The 23,989-nt window shown below is 39.1% G+C and overlaps 1 protein-coding gene across 1 annotated transcript; it reads right to left on the bottom strand.

Annotated features, from left to right (window-relative positions):
* Positions 1 to 15,274: 15,274 nt before the first annotated feature.
* On the bottom strand, positions 15,275 to 17,175 carry LOC150091339 (heat shock protein 68-like). The gene has a single exon (XM_090383273.1). It carries the CDS (start codon positions 17,168 to 17,170, stop codon positions 15,275 to 15,277), a length of 1,896 nt encoding a protein of 631 aa, XP_090239399.1. The 5' UTR covers positions 17,171 to 17,175.
* Between the last annotated feature and the right edge of the window lie 6,814 nt (positions 17,176 to 23,989).

Raw genomic sequence — 23,989 nt, forward strand, 5'->3', positions numbered from 1 at the left:
ACTCATCGCCTAGTAATTGGACTGCTGTAATCTTCAATGTGCGCTGCTCACCGATATCTTCATGCGGGGATTTCCAGCTTCCTTACCGCTTCTTTAACAGGTTCACTTCTCAACTCGCCCACTACATATTTTCTTAACTCTTTGGAAACTTATACATTTCCCCCCTTATTTTAGGTTTAGCTCTGTGACGCTTCCCTCTCGGGGACCCTCCTCATGATCTCCACTCCGGAACACTCTCTCTCAAGAAAACTCACTTTAACTAACTCCTACAAAAATCTCAACTTTGTCTCCTTGACTAACTCATTTTCACTCACGCCTACAAAAATCTCAACTCTGTCTTCCTGACTATTCGGGTTGCTGCTTTCCTCAGGACTTACTCGACAGACGGGCCGCATTCTTAAACCCATCAAGACTTACTTAACTGATTCCTACATCCATTATATTTTCAGCACTTACTCAACTGCTTGATACACTGACTTTTAAAACTTATCAAATTTTATGTTCCATCTTAAACTTGTCAACACTTGCTCAACTGACTGGCTTTCTTAAAACATATTTAAACTTTCACGACTGACTGACAGACCGAGCTGTCTTAAACTTTACCGGAATTTTCTCAACTGATTACTCCATCGCAACGATTTCAGCACTTGCTCAACTGACTGACTTTGTCTCTATTTTTTCTTCGCCTTTTTGTTCTATCCCCCACCCCTTATTTCTGACCAATCATTAGCTATTTCGCCCCTTTCATCTCCTATTTCATTTGCTCATTCCCATCCTATTGTCTGGACCTCCAACTTTGTTGCCTGAACTTCCGGCATCCAGAATTTTCTCGAACGTTCTAGAAGGATGACCGGAAATTCCAGAAGCCTAGTAGTTTTCGGATCTTCTTTGTGCCCTCATATGCTCTTAATCGCCCCATGAAATTTTTAAGTGTGTACTCCCATTCTCGAATTTTCTCCTCTATCGTGTGCTGTCTCTTTCCCCAAATGGGTTTCGTAACGGTCTATTGTTTGATTAAGGGTGGGGTGCTGCCTTTGCTCAGTATACTTTTACTATGAATTTTTCCAGATCAGTGAACCCATTGTTCCGCGAGTTCGAAACCGCTCTCCTCCCCGTTGCTATTTCAATCATCAACTTACTTAACGATAGTACGCCAAACAAGGGATATAATTAAAGCTAGGAGTGTCTGAACTACAATTTTCATCCATTGTTTTCTAAAACCCGGTATATTACTGAAGGTTGACTGTTTAAAATACAAATAATTTTCCAATATTTAACAAAACCACTATTAATAATAGTTGTAAGGACAGGTCCTTACAGACCTTCACACTTGGGCTATTTTCCCCTCTCCATTCAATAATATTTGCAAGGGCTCACCCCGTGCCGTCTACTTCCTGACAGTGAGAGTCCCATCAGAGATTGCAGACCTGTCCTGCCTCTACGTGGCTAGGGATGGGAAGCAAAGAGCATCCTTTCAAATGATTCGTTGCACCCTGGGTGCTGACTGTTTAAAGTAGAGTTTGTTCTCAGTGACCCCACCCCCAAACAACTAAACAGTGCCACAATACAACATGCTACAAAGACCCTATGTATCTGCCCACCTGCTTTATATAGACAGAGTTGAACTAAAGTTCTGGAACCGTACTTAAGATACATCTGCTTTATATCGCATGGTACGAACACGTGATGCTGTTACTAAAGTATCGCTCCATTTCATAAAATGGGTATGTTTACCTAACAAGTGGCCACCCACTGTATATATCAGCAACGAACTCCGGTTAATTTCGTTTTTATTTATTTATTATTTTTTTAAGCATCTATGAAAGGGTCCTCGTGGCAGCTGAGATGGCCCGATACATCATCGTCTGCTGCTCAGATAGAGATCTCTGGGTTCGAATCTCGACAGTAACTGGAGGAATTCCTAAAATCCGCTTTAATCGAGGCTGTAGTCATCCGAGCATAGGCAGAGGGAATGTGTATGAACTCACCTTGCTGACATAAGCATCACCTCCGACGCCCACGTGGTATTCCTACAAAAGTTTACAATAACTCTCAGTTTTCCCGAGAGTTATTCTGGGTTTTTTGCCCACCCAACATGCAAATCAGCCGTCAGCATAAATTTCTATATACAAATACAGTACATGATTAGGATATGAACGACAAGCTTCGGTGCCATTGAAGTAATATTTTAACTTTTTTCATTTTTTCTTCAGTATCTATCAAGAGGATGGGAACACAGAGATTACTGTTTAAAAAAATAATACAGTAATAAAATAAAAATTGGCTGATGCGGCAGAAGCCTAGCTACCTTTCACTGAAGGCCAATATTAATACTAAAGATAATAATTTGATTAATATTATAATTAATTAATTAAAATAATATTAAATTAGAATTGTACTATAATATTATGGGTTTTTATTAGCCTATATCACGGAATAAATAAATTTATTTATTTTAATTTGGCTATTAAATACTATAAAAATTAATGAAATTCAAAGACGCATTTCTAACATTTAGCCAGAAGTGCAAAAGAGAAAGAGGCAGAGAGCATTATTTCGAAATGCCTACGTTTATATATACTGTATAAATAATTTATTATTATTATTATTATTATTATTTATTTTTATTTTTATTTATTATTTATTTATTTTTTTTTTTTCACCGTGTGGCGGCGTGAGAGGAAACGCGTATTTCGGCTCAATAATAATTGGTGCAGGTGTATGCTTTCAGTTACGATTTATATAGTTATTTGTGTTCGGCTTTAGTAACTATTTTGAAACAATTGTTAATATATTTTTGTTGTTTATATTCTTTAATTTGTAATTCTAGTTAATTCATTAATATATTCAGAAGAGCATGCCATTTCGCTAAAGTTAGAGGTAAGCATTCATTCAAGTGTTAAATACCGATATCGCCAAAGAATTTTCTCATTCTTGTATTAATTCATTATTAAGCATACAGTTTACACCTTGTATTCTTGAATATTTTGCAACCCTTCTACTATGGTAAACTGTACAGATTTGTAGCATTTTGTGAGAAGCAGTTGAACTGGCAGTATCTCTGAGCATAACATACGCTACTAAATGCATAAAAAATAAATAAAAAAATAAAAAATTATGATATTAGGATTCCCTGTAAATGATTACATCTACCCATATTTATTTTGTCTGTAAATTGCGTGTGTTCTCTGGTCGATTTGTTTGTTTGCTGAACGAAAAAAACCACAGTTTCTGGGGGTAAAAACCTTGCTATCTACGCCCGAGACCGACTAACTCAGCCACGGAGTAAAAAAAGCCCACTGAAGTTGCTCGCGTCATCGACGGGATTCAAACCCGGGCCTTTTCCACCCAGTGTAGGGTAGTCTGGCATAAAAAATACACTGTCCGATATTAACTGTGGTGTCAGCAGGGCCGTGTTAAAATGAGCGCTGGTGCCCTAAGTTTGGAAACTATTGCATAAAATGCTAGCTCTCAGAGGTCGCAAGTAATATTAATCGGATTTCATTACCTTTCGTAGTTGGGAGGGACGCAATTTTCTTGCTTGTATCCTCTCATGAAAGTCTTGGAACTGCCCTAAGCATTAATACAGTGTATTGAATAACGTATGCAGTTACAATGAATATGCAAAATTCTACCCCCCCCGGGGAGAAGTTTAACACTGTGTCATCCCTGCCATAAGAAGCAATACCACCACTTTTCACCCTATAAAAAACGCATACACTTTTATACCCCGAGTGAGGGGAGAAGTTTACAAAACGCCAAGTGGGTATTGTAAACCGCATTGTCTCCCGACAGAGAGACGGTTGTAACAGTAATCCATTTAGAATTGTGATTCCAAAATCGTAGCGTTAATTTTCTTCCTGTATATGAGCACTGCTAGAAAAGTATAAAATTCACTTTAGTATTCAAAAATTTGAAATTGTCTACTGAGTATAAGCAAAGTTAGTTGGAGAGATTTGGGCACGTAGATGACCAAGGCCGGCTTTAGGGCACGGAGAAAAGGGGGTTACCCCAGACGTTAAGTGATTGGGGATACCCAGGGTCGTACAAAAAACACGCGCATTAGGTTCTAGCTCGCTCTTGCTGGAGTCTCTCTCTCTCTCTCTCTCTGGGTAATACATATTACCTGGAATAAAACGTGTATTTTAATATTATTTATTATTATTTATTTAAATTCAAAGAAATATGTGTTTCAATTAACATATCTCTGTCAAATAAAACAAATTATTTGTCGATATCTACATAGATTTTTGAATCAGATAAACCTTTCTTTCCATATATGAGTGTGTGAAAAATATTTATCCCCTCCCTCACACTTAATTCCGGTCGGAATTAAGAATTATTAAGAAAACTTTGAGATCTACCTACCCTAATGTTGAAACCATTCTTAAAATATTTTTGACAATGCCCGTAACAAACGCAAGTGGCAAACTGTCATTTTCGGTATTAAAAAGGATCAAGAATTATTTAAGGAATAATTTAATGCAAAATAAAATGTCCAATTTATGGTTGCTATTTATTGAAAAGGAATCAGTGAACTCGATAACTTATGATGATATAACTGACGTAATTCGCAAAGACAAAGGCTAGAAAATCCCGTGACTGCTAAATACGGTGCTGTTTCTTGTATTCCCTCGATCTTGTGAACTCCTCTGACGGTGTAGTTATCCCGGAGTATAAACAGAAAACTTATTTTATTTTTATTTATTTAGTTATACAATAGTTACTATATTGTTTGTGATTATTATTTATTTTTACGTGCGATGAATACCAGCTTTTCATTCTGATCTGTGATTATATTACTTATTGTTTATGTTATTTATTCTTGATTTCTTGATACAATTTGCACGATGATTTTTTGTATAATTTTACCTTGTTATTTGTGATTTGAGTGGTTTTTTTTTTTTAATTATTATTATTGCGGTAAGTTACTGAATTATTTATCATTGCCCATTAATTTTTAATATGTGAATGTATAGTAAAAATCTTTTGTGATTATATTACCAGATATAGCATGTGTACGTCTATTATTTTGTATTATTAATTATGATATTAAAAAGGTTTTCTTGTATCGATTTTTTTCAAATATAGAATACTTAACACAGAGCCCAAAGTGATTTTTGTCTCAGGCCTCAAAAGTACCGCTGGGACATCGTGAGCCACAGTAATTCTAAGTAAATATAAGTACCACAATATTTAGTGGTACCAGATGGAGAAGGCTTATTAACGGTGTAAAAATTATACGCTACCAGACAAAGGAAGGTGTTGGGTTGAAGTCGATTCAGGGGAGCATTGTTATTAGGCATGAATCGAATTAAATGCCTTCTTTTGTTTAAGGTGTTTAAGTCGATTCCGGCGGGGCGGGGGGGGGATTGGCATTAGGCATGGAGCACAGTGCCTAGCAAATATTCATGATGGACTTCAAATTTCTAATTCTGTTGCTGTTTGGTACGATATTTAATGCAATATCCGACAGTAGATATCACAACTGCAACGTCTCTTTTTAAGCGTTGGTAGAGAAATACAGGGTGATTCACAAGTCTCCATACATAGGGAAACAGAAACATTATTTTCTATACATAGGGAAACAGAAACATTATTTCCTATACATAAGGAATAATGTTTCTTTTTTTCTGTTTTTATGTACCTGGTTCCGGGATTGGTTGCATGGTTGCTGAGAAACAGGAATGAATGCCATTCATGTTTCTCTGAACAGCTTAAAAATCACAGCAAACTATGGGAATTTTTTATAATCGCGGAAATTACTAAAAGATTTTAGCCGAAAAGAAGACTACCTCAAGGAAATAAATCTTTATTTTACTGAGGTAGTTACTTTTATTTAAAATCCATTTTAAAAATGTTTTAAAAAGTTTAAAATTTGCATATTGTACCAATAATATTTTTTATAAAGTGGAATAGCGGATGCAGTAGAGCAACTCGCCCTGGTTTATAGTAGGGATGGCTCGAGGTGATTATACCCAAGACGCGGTCTTCGAGCCTGTAATAGAATATAAAAATGAAAACATATAGAAGAGGAGGATGAAAAAAAAAATAAAAAACAATTTAGTCTGTAACTCCACGGGCCAGGAAATAATAATTATTTGTGCATTTCGTTGCAAAATCCGACGTGCTTTAATTCACAGTTGCAGCCCAGTTGGACCTGCAGTTGCAACCCAGTTTTGGCAGAATGGTTATTAGCCATTGAGCTGAATAAACATACCATTGATTGATGATAATGCAGTAGAGTCCTGTATTATGTAGAGTATTGCGGTAGAGTCCTGTGCAGCTCCATTGTGTTAAACCCGCATCCGTAGTAACTGGAACCGCACTGTTTGCACCCTAAACCCGCAAACAAACAAACAAACAAACAAATAATAATAATAAAATATATATTAAGAAAATTTATCATAATTTTTTTTATATATATCAATATTAATGCAATAAATCACTGGATCAACAGTATTGCTTTTCTATTGTATATAACACACAAAAACTTAAAAAAACAAATGAATAGAAAAAAATGTACTGAAAATATATTCATAGCATAATATATAGGTACTGTAATATATTAAATTTTTGAAATTATTGTGGTAAATTACTTGCATTCAACAACTGAAACCGCAAATCGACCCGATGCAAGACTCTAGCTTGTGGTGTCCGCATCCGCAATGCAGAACGTACCATGAATATGAATGAGAATTTGCCCAACTCTCTGTCATATTGCGATGTGATAAGAAATGGATTGAAAGAAAAGTGAAGGTGGAGACATAGCACAGTATACACGAGTGCATTGTTACATAATACATTCCTAGCAGTTACGAAGCGCGGCCGAGAATCACATAAGCTTGTGCAGGTACTGTACCTGTTTAATTTAGTAGTCTGCCATAAGAAAAATTTTGATTGATAAAGGCGGTAGGTTGCCACTGAATGTTTACACTGTGCTCACTGCCTGATATTTGCGGTCTGGAAGGTTCTGATGCACAAAATACATGAAATATAATTAACACAAAATGACATCCTTAAAATCGATACAATAAACTGATGCGATATATTTATGTACAGATTTACACGCAATTAATGAAAATAGTAACAATTACAGTAGATGAAATGCAGTTAAAGGCTAAAAAGACTTTTCAAAGTCTTACAGTAATTGCACTGGTCTGTTCCTACCCCCCATTCCCTCGCGACTTTGGGGCCATGATGGATAATATTGTCAATCATGGCCTGTAGCAACTTGAGTGACTCTTTCCAGTAAATCTAGCCTTTTAACGTGTAGTTTTACTTCTCTGCTAATGTCTTCTGTATTTCAACTTTAATTTTATTGCATCAACTTTGGTTACTTCTATTTATATAGCCCTTTTATGAAATTTATTTTTATAAACAGTTTATTATGTTTTTACTTCTGGTTGGTGATTTGCTGATTCACTATGCATGTATTTTTTTATTATTATTTTTTTTTTTTTTACGTAGACTGTATCTAACCGTATTGATTGACTAGCGGTCCTCTTATTTTTCTTTTTCTTCTTCTTCTTCTTTTTTTTTTTTTTTTTAGTTTAGAGTCGACCGACAGTTAGATCGTCCTATGTGAAGTCACATCGCCGCTCCTTACCCCCGCCTCACTGTTAACAGAGTGATTACAATCACATTCTTTCCACAAAGGCGCGGGTTCGAGTCCTGTCTTGACCAGTAGCAGGTTCAGATCATTTGTGGGGCGCTAAGGCGCTTTAGGATTTGACCATCTCTGAAGCTACAAAATTTTGTATATTTAAATATAAATTCAGATGCAAATGAAAATCCACCCAAGAAAAAGGCAAATCGACCAAAGAATAATACACGGTATTACTGATAAAATATACAGACGCCTTAGAGTCAAAGTTTCTGTTTTAACTCTCCCACCACAACATATTTCAAAAACATCACTGGTTTTGAAAGAAGTAACTTGGCATGTTTTTCACAACGTGGCTGTGTTAGTCGGTCTCGGGAGAGGATTGTCTGATTTTAATCTCCTGGAAACTCGAGTTTTCCATCCAGCAAACAGGCAAATCAGTCAAAGATTAATTAATGCACGATATTACTTATATTATATACAGACCCCTTAGAGCCTAAGTTGTTTACGCACGCGCGCGCACACCCAAACACAGTCTGTACCCGTCTGTGTACAACTTGAGATGATTTTTTATGGTTAGTGGAATTACCAGTAAGCTTCGTTGTTTAAAGTTGTTTTTTTTTTTTTTTTTTTTTGTAGTTTTAGATTAAGTGCTACATCAGTGAGGTCAATCGTGTCCGTCATCATTCCCATCTACAGAGGACTTTTCTGTAAAAAGAAAATTAATTACTCAGAATCCATTTCAAAATATACTCATCGTCGAACAACACGAGCGGTCTGTGTGGTTAAAAAACGCCTAGGCCTCCTTTCGTATTTTCTCAAGTCAAAAAGAGTTTTCATAATATTAGTAATACGAAACTCTTCGAGGTATAAGTATAGAGTATATGTAACTTATCGACCCCAAGTTTGCGCTTACAGAAACTGCGTGTTTTGCTGAAATCAATCAAAATTTAAGCGATTATTATTATTATTATTTATTATTTTTTTTTGCATGGCTTGTTGAAAATCAAACTCCTTGCTGTGTATTTCTCAGTGGTTGCTCCAAACCAAGCCTGAAGTAGCTAAATGATCGACGCAGGGATACAATAGTATACGTGTTTCAGTTGGCAGTTATTCCAGCCCACGCTAAATATGGTAATATTCGTGTAGGTTCAATCTTGCAAACTCCTCTGGCCCGTGTTTTGTTTCGTGGTGCAGAATAAAGGGGAAATTTATTTTGGGTCTGATACCTACTACTAATGAAACTGCACTTTATGCAGTTATATAAACCATTTTTTTTAACAAAATAGAATGTGATGCCATCTCAAGATTCTAGTTTCTTTCAAAACACACACACACACACACACACACACACACACACACACACACACACACACACACACACACACACACTTTCAAATTTTAGATAACGTCCTTTTAAAAGCAAGTTGCATAAAATTTAAAAGATTGTTTTTTAACCAGGTCACGCGATGCATCCCAGCACGTTCAAAAACATTAAAAAGAACATGGTTTATACAGGGTGTCTCAAAAATACACGGCATAACTTCAGGAATGAGTTCCTGAAGTTATGCCGAAGTTCAGTAAAAATATTTTATATCAATAGTTCCGGAAATGCTTTATTCCCGAGTTATTAACCGGAATGTCTTATCTCCCGCAGGTGATTTCCTTCATCACAAGGTACTGACAGAATCTGGTGGTTTTCCATTCCGACCATGTACTCAAATCAGGAGCAAGCGGATATGCAATTTATGTGCAGTTTGGCGGACGGCAATGCTTTGGAGGCTCGTCGTTTGTACCACGATAGGTTCCCAGAATGAAGATGTCCAGAGAGGAAAACGTTTGAAGGTATCCATCGCCGCCTTTGTGAACATGGGACCTTTACACCTCGTGCTGCCGACAGAGGACGGCCAAGATCTACTGAAGTAGTCGTGGAGGCCAGGACCAACTGCCTGGTCTCCACGCTCACTGATTTAAACCCACTAAATTTCTTCTTGTGGGGCCATTTAAAGTCATTGGTGTATTCGATTGGTGTGTTCTTGCAATTGTCTCCTATGCTGCTGGGATCTGGTTCTATAGGGTCACTAACAGTAAAATCCGGGCCAAACTCCTTTTCATGCAAAGAACCATGCTGCTTGCGACACAAGAACAACCTCAAATAATGGACTGCAGGTTCTATCAGGGGCCCTTCCCCTGGACCTATATATAAGTGTAAGGTATTACACCTGGGAAATAGTAATCCCAAAATAACTTATTCACTTGGTGGAGTTCAACTAAACCCAGTATTGGAGGAAAGGGACTTGGGTGTTACGATACGGTCAGACATGAAATTCTCGGAGCATTGTATACAGGTTGCAAGGAAGGCCAATGGTGTCCTATCGAACTTTTGCAAGTAGAGATAGGGACGTGATAATCCCATTATATAAGGCTTATGTTAGACCACACTTGGAATACTGTGTTCAAGTATGGAGACCGCACCTGAAGAAAGACATCGAGCTTCTTGAAAGGGTGCAAAGAAGGGTAACTCGCCTGGTGAGATCGGCAAAAGGGCGTCCTTATGAAGAAAGACTTCGAATATGTGGGTTGCAGAGTTTGGAAACTAGACACCTTAGAGGAGATTTGATTGAGGTGTTTAAGGCTCTGAGAGGCATCAGTAAAATGAATGAGGACAAAATTTTCAAGATTATAAATGATGCTAGAACTAGAGGACATAAATTCAAGTTACGGGGGGAAATGTTTAGATTGGACTGCAGGAAGTTTTATTTTAGCCAACGAGTTATAAATTACTGGAATAAGTTGCCTACATGGGTGGTAGAGGCTGACATTTTGGGCAAATTCAAAGGTCATCTGGATAGTACCTTCGGGTCAGGGAAGCGCATAGGATGATAGGTTTAATTTCCTTTTCTTTTACTAATTATTATTTATTTATTTTATTTATTATTTTTTTTATCATTGTTTTATTCGGATTTTTTTTTTTTTTTTTTTTTTTTTGGCTGGTGCAGCATAAGCCATAGGGTTTCTTGCACCATGTGGCCATTACGAATACTAATACTAATAACTTATAGAGACTGCATCTACAAGCACAAAAAAGACCTACCAACCTCACTCCTTGGAATAGACTGCAATCCTGCTACAAATATCAAACAGGAAAAAATAACCCTATGGAATAAACTTCTCTCCCTTTGACAGGTCAGATGGGATGAAAGTCCCACTGGAGAGGTTACCAGCTTTTTATCCCGGATGTCACCTTTGCCGTGAATAAGCCGCGTTGTAATTGGTTCTACCCACCCATAAGCACGTCCTACATCCTAATAGGACATGGCGCTCTTAAAGCGAAACTGTTTCAATTCGGACTGGCAACAAATCCTCATTGCTCCTGTGGGGAAGAGGAATCCTGGGGCCACATCCTATTGTCCTGCCCCCCAACTACGAAGAACAACGGACAACACTTAAAAATAAGGTTCAGAACATCTCAGAAGTCAATCTTAAAGCCTTAACTGAAAATGAGACTAACTTTCAAGCCCTTCAAATCTTCACCAACGATGTCTTCAGCAGAAGAATGCAGATATTTCACCACACTGGATAATTCAACAAGCTCTTGCTGAGCTGTTCCCTGTGTCCCTACCAGTCATCCTGGACTTGAATTTTTTCTTTCTGCTGGTACTCAGGATTGGGCATCATGAGTACGGGATTGCTGGCATCCATTGGTATTCCACTACCTCAAGTGAATGCAGGATTTTAGCGCACTACTGAGGTGCAGATAGTAGATTATGCCGGGGTCCACGAGCTTGGGACGGGCATCAGGCAGCTTGCTGCTCAGGTGTTGGCTGCTCACATTTCAGGCCTTGTTTACACAGATTCGGTAGTAGATAAAGATATAATTTGCGGAGATGGACTCAGGTCTGGAGCCGCTACAAACAGGCCACTTACATACACACATACATAAATTTCATTGAGTGTACATACATGCATTTCTTTTACTTTTGAGTCTTTGGGAGTTTTGTTGCGTTTTCCAATTTTGTAAGAGAAGCTCCATTTTCTGCTGGAGTTTCTTACACAGGTTCGAATGATTGTAAATAGAGTGTTTCTGTTTATGTATTTTTATATTTATGTAAATAACTAAAAAAAAAAAAAAAAAAAAATGTATATATATATATATATATATATAACACTGTCGAAATTCGGTACTTTTCTCTTATCCTCTCTCCAGAAGTTATGACTCTAGGGTGCAGCCATCGTCGCCATTAAACATAATGATAAATTATAATAATTAAACATAAATATAAACTGGTTAGGTCAGTCAGACTTACTCGTACCTTACAATGGCGGAAGGATGATAACCAAGTACCCGCGATCCTTCCTGGTGTAGAGAGTCACTACTAAAATTGTTCGATCTGATTCAGATCTGTTCTGGAGAGGCCAAGTCAACTGTTGGACTTCATTTAACTGAAACCAGTTTTACATACTGCTTCTTTTGTAGAATGGCTCATTATCCTGCTGGAATATTAAGGGAGCCATTTCCATAGAACTGACAAGAGTGTGAGCACCAACCACGGAATTTTTTAATTTTATCGCTCGGCATTGATAGGTTTTAGTAGTACAGCTAACGCTTCAAGTATGAACTATGAGAAGAAGGTGCAAACCAAACCTCCCCGCCTCCATTATCGAAGCATGCCTTCGCGAAAGCTATACAGGGTGTTTCAGTTAAACGTTTCAGAACTTCTAAGAGGGGTAGGGTACATCCTGACAACTCGAAATCATATAGCAATGTGGGGTCGGAAATGCTTTCCTGAAGCGGTGTTGTACACAGAAGCACCATAAAGAAAAGAGACCGTAAGTGAGAAATCGTTTTAATAATACATGAAAAGAAGCAAAAGGTACATGGATTAAAGTAAGTGTTCGAAGTTTCTTCCACGGGCTACAATGCACGCCTCACATCTCCGACGCATGGACATCCGAACATTCTGGAATACTCCAGGCGAATTTCGAATTTCTTCGGCAGCTACTGCGATTCTTGCAACCAGCTCCTCAGCATTGTCAACAGGGGTGTCATAAACTAGCGATTTCATATGACCCCAGAAATAAAAATCAAGACATGATAGGTCGGGTAAGCGAGCAGGCCAACGCACGGGACCACCACGTCCGATCCACTGTTGACCAAATGTGACATCCAGGTAGTTACGAACATCTCCGCTATAATGGGCAGGGGCTCCATCGTGTTGGAACCACATTGTCTGTTGCGTCGATGCAGAAATCTGTTCATCTCTCAAAAGTTGTGGCAATACTTGCTGCAAAAAGATCAAGTAGATAGGTCCGGTTAGACCTATCTACTTGATAATCCATGTACCTTTTGCTTCTTTTCATGTATTATATTAAAACGATTTCTCACTTACGGTCTCTTTTCTTTATGGTGCTTAAAGTAAGTGTTCGAAGTTTCTTCCACGGGCTACAATGCACGCCTCACATCTCCGAAGCATGGACATCCGAACATTCTGGAATACTCCAGGCGAATTTCGAATTTCTTCGGCAGCTACTGCGATTCTTGCAACCAGCTCCTCAGCATTGTCAACAGGGGTGTCATAAACTAGCGATTTCATATGACCCCAGAAATAAAAATCAAGACATGATAGGTCGGGTAAGCGAGCAGGCCAACGCACGGGACCACCACGTCCGATCCACTGTTGACCCAATGTGACATCCAGGTAGTTACGAACATCTCCGCTATAATGGGCAGGGGCTCCATCGTGTTGGAACCACATTGTCTGTTGCGTCGATGCAGAAATCTGTTCATCTCTCAAAAGTTGTGGCAATACTTGCTGCAGAAAGATCAAGTAGATAGGTCCGGTTAGACCTATCTACTTGATAATCCATGTACCTTTTGCTTCTTTTCATGTATTATATTAAAACGATTTCTCACTTACGGTCTCTTTTCTTTATGGTGCTTCTGTGTACAACACCGCTTCAGGAAAGCATTTCCGACCCCACATTGCTATATGATTTCGAGTTGTCAGGATGTACCCTACCTCTCTTAGAAGTTCTGAAACGTTTACCTGAAACACCCCGTATACACTGAGGCAGATAACATTCCCCAGGCATTCTCCAACCCATCTAATCTGAAGACTGTTACGGTAGTCGTTACTGCATGAAACCTCTTATGGAAGCTTCTGTGGACATCAAGGAACCTATAACGTAACGTTTTCTAAGAACTTAGCTCGATCCACTTTCTTCAGGGATCGGTGATTCCTATACTTCAGTTTTTTGGAATATCGGACCGTTTCCACATAACTGAATCAGCCCTCCTGTCCCACTTTTCTTTATCAAACGTTGACTTCGTGATGCTCAAACGTGTTACTGCAGGAATGAATTGCTGATATGTCATCTGACCATTAATTCTGTAATACACATTGCCACTAATAATTAAGCTTGTTTGTGATATCTCTGCTGTTGCCTACACACTTACAAATCCTGTTCTGCTTTGTAAACGTCTCGTTTGCACGTTCACTACATTTGGAGGGTTTATACATTTTGTAGGAAGGCGTATGTAAACTTGCATTTAACTGATGTCATAATAAGTTATCTTCTGGTATATTTGTGGCATAATGATAAGTTTCATGGTTTATTCTTTTGGGATTAAACATCTATAATTATGTGAACTGTCTCATCCGCTACCCATCATAACCATTTAGGGCTCACTAAACTGAGTGTAAGCTATTTCTGTGCTTAAATTTCTCAGTGGTTGCCGTTCCAACATGTCTGTGATAATCCCACACTGTAATGTTTAAAATACGAAAGAAATTATGTATTCCTATGTGTAAATATTTAGGATTAAATTAATGGCATGACTAAGGCGCATTTAGGGCTAGAGCCTCAAGCTCTAGCCCTAAATGCGCCTTAGTCATGCCATTAATTAATGGCATGATTGTGTTATATATAAATAAACTCTACCAGCAAATAATACCATGTATATTAAGCTCATTTTATGTTACTTATCTCTGCGACTATTGTATGTAACAGAGAGGAAAAACAACACGAACAAAATATAATAAAAAAGACGGACAGAATTTTTATAGACGTTCACCCTCCTAAGCTGTACTGTTTTAGATGAAATGCTATTTCAGTGAGTTTAATCATTCCGTCCTCATTCCCATCTACAGAGGACTTTTCTGTAAAAAAAAAATAATTACTCAGAATCCATTTCAAAATATACTCATCGTAGAACAACACCAGCTGTCTTTTTCGACAAAACAATGAAATTAAAGAATTCCTCCCTCAAATTAAGGGTGGAATTCTTTAATTTCATTGTTTTATCGCATTTTTATCGCATTTTAATAGTATTTTATTCGTATTCCGGTGAGGAATTTTTAATTTCATTGTTTATCAGAGTGGTGTTTAAAATTTATATTAAGGAATCATTATGTTACATACACTATGCAATAATCGCTCCTTTATACCAGTTAAAAGAAACGGAAACATGAAATGTCTGAGCCCAAATTGAAAGCAAGTTACACAAGCTGAAAATTCATTTAAACAGTTTTATTTTTTAAAACACAAATTGAATACAAAATATTTACATACAGTTGTATTTAAAAAAAGTACAAAATCTCCGTGTATATACTCTGAATAATAAATAAGACTAGATGATAGTTCTGGAAACGATGCACGCACACAATGTCAGTCCACTTCCTCTACGGTAGGTCCACTCTTCCGTCCCCTAGTACCGGAAGATCCCTGATGAAGTTTGCTCATCACCGGAGAGCACTCCGACTGGACCTCCTTCAGTTTGTATTCGAACTCCTCCTTCTCCGCCAGACTGTTGTTGTCCATCCAACTCACCACTTCGTCACACTTCTTCGTTACTTTCTCCTTGTCCTCGGCCGACAGTCTGTCACCCGCATCGTACACTGCCTGCTTAACACCATACACGTAACTCTCCAGGCTGTTTCGAGTAGCGATGCGCTCGCGCTGCACTTCGTCTTCTCGCTGATACTTTTCGGCATCGGACAGCATACGGTCGATCTCTTCTTTTGACAGCCGACCTTTGTCGTTCGTGATGCGGATGCTCTCCGACTTTCCCGTGCTACGGTCCTTCGCTGACACGTGTAAGATTCCGTTGGCGTCGATGTCGAAGGTGACCTCGATCTGAGGAACCCCTCGCGGCGCAGGAGGAATACCAGCCAGTTCGAACCTGCCCAGTAGATGGTTGTCCTTAGTTAAAGCACGCTCTCCTTCGAACACCTGGATGCTCACGCCTGGTTGGTTGTCGGAGTAAGTGGTGAACGTGTTGGACGTCTTGCACGGGATCCGAGAGTTTCGTTCCACGATCTTGGTCATTACTCCTCCGGCAGTCTCGATGCCCAAAGACAGAGGAGCCACATCTATCAGAAGCACATCCTTAATGACGTCACTAGCGTCACCGGTTAAGACGGCGGCCTGCACGGCTGCTCCATAGGCCACAGCTTCGTCTGGATTGATGGACATGCACAGTTCCTTTCCGTTGAAAAAGTCTTTCAGCAGTTTTTGGATCTTCGGGATGCGAGTAGAGCCGCCCACCAGCACGACATCGTGAATCTTGCTCTTGTCCATCTTGGCATCCTGCAGCGCCCTCTCCACTGGCTCCAAGGTACTTCGGAATAAGTCCATACACAATTCCTCGAACCTTGCTCTAGTGAGCTTTGAATAGAAATCAACACCTTCGTAGAGAGCGTCAATTTCGATTCCTGCTTCCGTGCTACTTGAAAGTGTCCTTTTAGCACGTTCGCAGGCAGTTCTCAGTCGGCGCAGAGCACGTGGGCTGTTGCGGAGGTCCTTTTTGTGCTTCCTCTTGAATTCCTCCACGAAATGGGTCACCATTCTGCTGTCGAAGTCTTCCCCACCGAGATGGGTATCACCGGCAGTTGAACGAACTTCAAACATGGAACCCTCGTCTATTGTCAGTATGGACACGTCAAACGTGCCTCCTCCAAGATCAAAGATCAGAACATTTTTCTCTCCGTGCAGGTTTTTGTCTAGTCCATAGGCAAGAGCAGCTGCGGTCGGTTCGTTAATGATCCTTAAGACATTCAGTCCAGCAATCGCCCCAGCATCTTTAGTTGCCTGTCTCTGCGAGTCGTTGAAGTAGGCGGGCACCGTAATGACGGCGTCTCTAACCTTTGAACCCAGGTAGGCTTCCGCTGTTTCTTTCATCTTCGTCAGAACCATGGCGCTGATCTCTTCGGGATTAAAGAGTTTATCTTCTCCTTTGTAGGTGGCTTTGATTCTGGGTTTGCCCTCTTCGTTGTCCACCTTAAATGGCCAGTGCCTCAAGTCCTGTTGTATTTTAGGGTCGTCGTATTTCCTTCCTATGAGCCGCTTTGCGTCAAATACGGTATTCTCCGGGTTGAGGGCGACCTGCGCTTTGGCGGGATCGCCGATGAGGCGTTCTGTGTCCGTGAAGGCGACGTAGCTCGGAGTGGTCCTGTTACCTTGATCGTTTGCGATGATCTCCACCTTTCCGTGTTGGAAGACTCCCACACAAGAATAGGTGGTTCCCAGGTCGATACCGATAGCAGGTGCCGTTGATGCGGACATTGTTGTCACTATTCACAGAATAAATGAATCGTATAATATAACTTTAATCACTTTATAAACAGGAGCACGGACTGTAAAGAGTAAAAGCTACCAGAGCTTCCAGTCACGTTTCGAGCTTCTGCGTTGCACGAGTATACCGCCATCTAACAGCCGCACATATATATATACTTGACGTGAGGTGTTCTCGAAGGTTCCTGAATGAGCGTGAACGTGTGACGTAGCGTTGTTATAGCAACCAATCGCTGGCAAGCAAGAGAGCAGTGACGTGTTCTTTGTACCGCTCGCCTGCCGTGAGTGTTAATAATTAGAAAATTCTAGACGTTTCTGGAAAGAACTACAACAGTGTAGTGATACGTTCGCGGGGGTGTGTGGAGAGTTATGAAAATATGCGTTATTTCAGCAAAGATATTTTTAAAAGAATTTCGTTTCTTATCTTTTAGGACTTGAATGCTGTTTTTACGTAATATAGTCACAGTTTATTTGTTGATCAATGCATGTGCAAAAAAACTGATTGATTAATGGAGCCGATTACTTCTTACCAAAATAATTTTAAGTCATTAAGTCCATAAAATTGTTAAAATTATCGAGAGTGAACTTAATTTTAAAAAATATTAATTTTTTTAAATTAATGAATATGTAGTTTCACTCACGGTGGAATAAAATCCCCACCCCTCGACGAAAAATAGTAATTTTAATTTTAATATTCGTTCAAAATCCTTACATGTTAAAATTTTCGACACATTTTATGTTTAAAATCAATCGAAATTTTCTTCTTACTCCGCTCTTTAAAGGGTTATCAGTTTAAACAATGTAATTATAAACCATGAATTCAATAAATTTATTTAAAATAAATACAACAAAAATTCACATCAATTAAGTGCGATACTCGTTAGGTGGTGCACAGAGAAAATAAATCACTAAAATTCAAAAGACAAGAATATTTCAAAATAATTATATGGACAATATTTCAAGCTGCAAAAATTGTAACTAAAATTTAGTTACCACTATTTCAAGTGTCGGCATTTTCGTTTTATGGTTTTCAGGTTCCCTTTATTTTCACACAAACCATATCTTTCTGGCATTTCACACAAACGGTCTACTTGTGACTAATTCTTTGTTTGTATATAGCAAACAAGACATTGATCTGATCGTAGGCTGTGAATAGGTTCACCTAGATTGGTTCCTCAGAAAGGGTGCCTTAAATAGAAAGGTCCTTAAATAGAAAGGGTGCAAGAATATTTGCTGATGCTATCGAGGCAGTGTTAGGTGGGTCGGAAAACTGCTAGCTTGGGGGGAGACAAAGACCAATAGATTGACAGTAGCCACTGGCAGAGGTGAAAGAGATTCTTGCACTGCTTCTATTAGAATGAGCAGAAGCCTGAAAAACAAGATGCATGGTATTTCAGAGACTGCTGGGAGCCATTGCGGCACAAGTAAACACATGGGTTGTATTAGGGTAGCTAAGAATAGAAACAGGTGCAGGTATACTTGCGTGTACACCAATGCTAGGAGTTTAGTAAATAAATTTGATGAATTTGAGGTATTGCTCAAAACATCAAAGGCAGATATTGTTGGGATATCAGAGACGTGGTGTCACACAGATATAAGGGATGCAGAACTGCAATTTGGGGAGTACAACGTCTACAGAAAGGATAGACAGGATATGAAGGGGGGGGGGGTTATGCTATTAGTTAAGAAACACATAAAAACCAAGGAAGTGAAGCCAGTCGACATCGCCGGACAGTGCAGTGTTGAGTCAGTTTGGTGTGACATAAGCATTGGGAGATCAAAATTGAGAGTAGGAGTGTGCTATAGGCCTAATGACTCTGATGAGTATAATAAGAAACTGTACAGGGAAATAGAGTGGGCCAGTAAATCAGAGAGTCTTATAATGGGAGATTTTAATTTCCCAGATATTGACCGGAATTTGGGGGCTGGTTACTCACACACTAGCAGGGCTTTTGTGGATTTATTGGATGATTGTTTTCTACATCAGCATGTTCGGGAGGCAACTAGAGGGAGTAATACTCTTGATTTGATTATCAGCAGTGATTCTTCATGCATTAAGAATCTGCAGATAAACGAACCACTAGGTGGAAGTGATCACATTGTGCTGAAGTGGGATTTACTCAAAGAGGTAACTACCATTAGGGGTAAAGGGAAGGGTTATTGCTTCCGTAAAGGCGACTACGATGGACTGAGACAGTATTTAAATTCTATACAGTGGGACCAACTGATGATGTTACCAACAGCAAATTCAAAATGGGAAGCATTCAAAGAACTTATCTTGGAAGCTTACATACCAACTAAGAAATATTGTTCAAGGTTTAGGCCAAAATGGATGTCAGATGAACTAATGAGGCATATGGCAGAGAAGAAAAATGCATGGGATACTTACAAATTAACACATGACACAGAAGCCTATGATAGATACAAGTTGATATGCAACCAAGTTACAAAGGAGGTTAGGCAGGCAAAGGCAGATTACGAGAAATCCTTGGCAAGGGATGCAAAGAAAAATAGCAAAGAGTTCTTTACTTATGTTAACTCTAGAAGGAAGGGGATGAATCAGATTGGTCCACTTGATATTGATGGGTCAACTGTTGATGATCCTGCTCAGGTAGCTAACAAACTAAATGAATATTTTGCATTGACATTCACACATGAGGAGTTATTCAGCAAGGGGAATGCCAGAGGTGTATTCAACTCTAGCAGTAAGCTACAGAATCTTGAAATAACTGGGAGTAAAGTGGAGGAGAAACTGTTGAAGATAAACACAAGAAAGGCACCCAGGGTGGATGGGATCTATCCAGTTATATTAAAGGAGGCAGCAAAGGAAGTAAGCAAACCCTTAGCCATAATTATGAGAGCTTCCTTGGACTCAGGGGAGGTACCCATAGACTGGAAATGTGCAAATGTGACCCCAATTCACAAAGGAGGATCAAAGGCTGACACAAGTAATTATAGACCTGCGAGCTTAACTTCTGTTCCAGGAAAATTAATGGAGGTACTGGTTAAACAAGCACTGCAGGATCATTTAGACAAGACTTCGGTTATAGCTCAGACACAGCATGGTTTTGTTAAGGGGAAGTGTTGCCTGACCAACTTGATTGGATATTATGATGCAGTCACAAAAGAACTGGATGCAGGGAATAACTTTGATATTATATACTTGGATCTTAGAAAGGCTTTTGATACTGTTGCACATGGAAGACTGCTACACAAATTGGAGCAGTGTGACATTGGAGGAAAATTGCTGCTATGGATAAAGGGGTGGTTGAGGGGGAGAAGACAGAGAGTGGTAATCAATGGACACTGCTCATCGTGGACTAATGTTATTAGTGGAGTCCCTCAGGGCTCAGTGTTGGGTCCATTATTGTTTTCTGTATTTATAAATGATATTGATGATGGTACATCAAGCTTAATGTCCAAGTTTGCAGATGATACAAAGGTTGGCAGGGTTGTCAAGGACACTACTGACACTATGCTGCTGCAACAGGATCTGGAAAGGTTGAGCAGATGGGCTGAGAGGTGGCAAATGAAGTTTAACATTGACGAATGTAAAGTACTACACATGGGAAACAGCAACCCCAGAGCAACGTATCAACTCTGTGGTACCACACTGACAGTGGTAGAGAATGAAAGGGACTTGGGGGTGGTTGTGCAGGCAGATATGAAGTTCTCTGAGCAGTGCAGACGGGCTGCAAGAGTAGCTCATGGAGTATTGTCAATGATATACAGGAATTTTTCCAGCAGGGATAAGGAGGTGATTATTCCATTGTATAAGGGAATGGTCAGGCCACACCTAGAGTACTGTATACAGGTCTGGAGGCCTCATTTCAAGAAGGATGTAGAGCTGCTGGAACGAGTACAGAGAAGGGCAACAAGATTAGTGAATGGAACAAAGGGGTGCTCTTACGAAGAAAGGCTTAAGTTTTGCAAATTATTTTTTGGAGACTAGGCACCAGCGAGGTGATCTGATAGAGGTGTATAAAACCTTGAATGGTTTAAGCATGCTCAATGCTGATGGGATTCTTCCTCTAGCTCAGAAAAATCACCTGAGAGGGCATACATTCAAATTGAGGAAAGACAGATGTAGGATAGACGTGAGGAAATTTGCCTTTAGCCAGCGGGTGGTTGGTTGGTGGAACAGACTTCCATCCCTTGTGGTGGAGGTTGATAGCCTAAATAAGTTTAAGGCTCAGCTGGACAGGTATTTGGAACGAACAGAGGGGTGAAGTGGAAGTGGTTTTTTTTTTTTTTTTTTGGCTGATGCTGCATAAGCTTGCTTTCTTGCATCAAATGCCTCTACTAATGCTAATGCTAATGCTCAGTGACGGATGCTATTGTAATTAGAGAGTGTCCCACGGCTTTCAGGGGAGGGGGCTAAAAGATGTCTAGGCAGAGAGAGGAGTCTACTGCAGCAACTATTTCAATCGTCGGCAGTTTAGCTTTATGGTTTTCGCATTCCCTTTATTTGTTTTTTCCACAGCAAGAGTCTAGTTGTGGCTAATTCTTCCTTCGTGTGCCGCAAACAAGACTGTTTGGTCGCAGCTTATAAACAATATATTTTATAACCTTTTTTAATTATATATGTATCTGTACTGTAATATTGCAAGGTTGCATAAAGATAAAACCCGAATGAGTTATCGAAAAAATTAATAAATGAAGTGATTGATACATATGCAAAGAAAAATCAAGGAAGAATAAGATTATTATAATACTTCATGTTTGATAATAATTTGTATGTTTTTTTTTGTGTGTATTTTAATCGGTGATTTTCATATTATTAAACTGTAATTATTGTCAGTAATGTGGTTTTTGTAAACTGGCTATTAGTATTTAGATGTTGAATAATAAATATTTCTTGTTGTTTCCTATTTTGTTTTTTCATATTCTCTTGTTATAACATTCATAAATATACACACTTTTTGTAACATATACATATGTTGTAAATATTAAATAATAATAAAAAAAAAAATATACACATATATTACATGTACCCTCGAAGTTTATATTCTTCTCACTTCTGCAAACATTCTTGATTCAATGCTAGCTATAATAGTAGTGTGATGAATTCAGACTCCGTAAAATGGCCAGCTGTGTGTGTGTGTGTGTGTGTGTGTGTGTGTGTGTGTGTGTGTGTGTGTGTGTGTGTGTGTGTGTGTGTGTGTGTGTGTGTGTGTTATTTTATATTACGTTACTTTAGCTTCATTTCTGCGTTAGAGGTTCGACAATAATGCGTTTACATTTGTTGCAGGTGAAAAAATGGTTGGAGGAACGGTTCATTACAACTTTTAGCTGGCCAGGAAACAGCTCGGACCTGAATCCTATAGAGAACCGTTGGCATCGTGTGGAATCTGCAGTTGCCAGAAAGAAACCAAAGACCCTTCGTGAACTTGAGGAAGCCATAATTCGTGTTTGGAACCACGAACTATCAGTTGATTATCTTCAGAAATTGATCTTGTCAATGCTTCGACGGTGTGCCGCTGTCATTAGGGCCAGAGGCGGTTCAACTATATTAGTTTGCACCTGGTAAACTTTTCATTTTGTTTTCCATTTAAAATGATAAACTGAAGCAAATTGAAGGCTTCTGATAACATTTCCGCCATAATTGTCGTGTTTACCAAAACTGTTTTATAAAGGTTGCAAATGCTCATTTTGGAATATTTTGAGAGCACCTGTCAAATACCGTATTACTTAGCTTTGCCTTAAATATTAATAAATATCTTTTGTTTATATTTCTATTTGTGACGGTAGTTATTAATGTAACATACCATACCGAAAAAGGGCTAGAAATGTAAAATTCCTAGGTGATGCACTTTCTTTGAACACCACAGTTTATATTAATGTAAAAATTTTGTTCTTCATTACACTAAAATTTATTAACTTCGTACCCGAATGTCGTGGTGACAGCATAACTCAGAGTAACAAAAAGACGATAGATTCCAGCTAGTAGTGTTGCGACTCAGTTGTTTGTTGGTAGATAGACTTTCTGCAGTTCTTACTATTACTCTTACTATTATTAGCCATATGGTGCAAGGAAGCCCGAGGCTTATGCTGCACTAGTCAAAAAAAAAAAATTCTGAGTTACCCTGAGAGAGAGAGAAAGTCAGAAATAGAAGCGAACCACCAAGAAAGAGAAGAATGATGATATCCAGCTCAGTACCCTGGGTGTGCCAAGCCCATACTCACCAGATATGAGCCCCTTTTTTCAGAAATAGAAACCCTAAACCGGTTTCAGTTAACTTGAAACCGGTTTAGGGTTTCTATGGTATTTAGTGGGAACATTCTGTTTAAACTTTTCAAGGAGATTAGATTAGAGCGAAGTGGCTTAATTTGCAGGCTGCACAATTGCCTCTGACTTCGTGGGTGCGAGTTGATGCCTGAAAGTACTAGCGCATCGTATCTTCCTGTCAGTAGCTTGGCCAGGATATGAATATTTGTCCAAATGACAATAAACATCCACGGTAACATAAAAATGCCTATGAAGACAGTGAAGGGGAATTGGAAAATCTTGTTTATCCACCTGAGTATCCAATATTCTATGTTTAGGAAAGTTTTAACGTACGTTTCAGGAGCTGAGGATCAGAAGACCGAAGCGTATAAGGCAACTGGGGCAACGCACCTAACAATGCATTCCTTCCTCGGCTGAGCATTTTGAACCCCAGCTAATTCTTGTCTTGAGCGCTAGATGGCGGCAAGTGTTTTCTTCCTGGTGGTAGCGAAATGCTCAGTGAAGGATTACTTGTAAGGATTGATTAGGTAATTCCCAAGGATTGATTAGGTAATTCCCAAAACCTTGTGGTGATCACCTTT

Source organism: Mastigoproctus giganteus, chromosome 1, assembly GCF_048544385.1.
Source record: "Mastigoproctus giganteus isolate SK-2022 chromosome 1, ASM4854438v1, whole genome shotgun sequence".
In the NCBI taxonomy this organism is placed as follows: Eukaryota; Metazoa; Arthropoda; class Arachnida; order Uropygi; family Thelyphonidae; genus Mastigoproctus; species Mastigoproctus giganteus.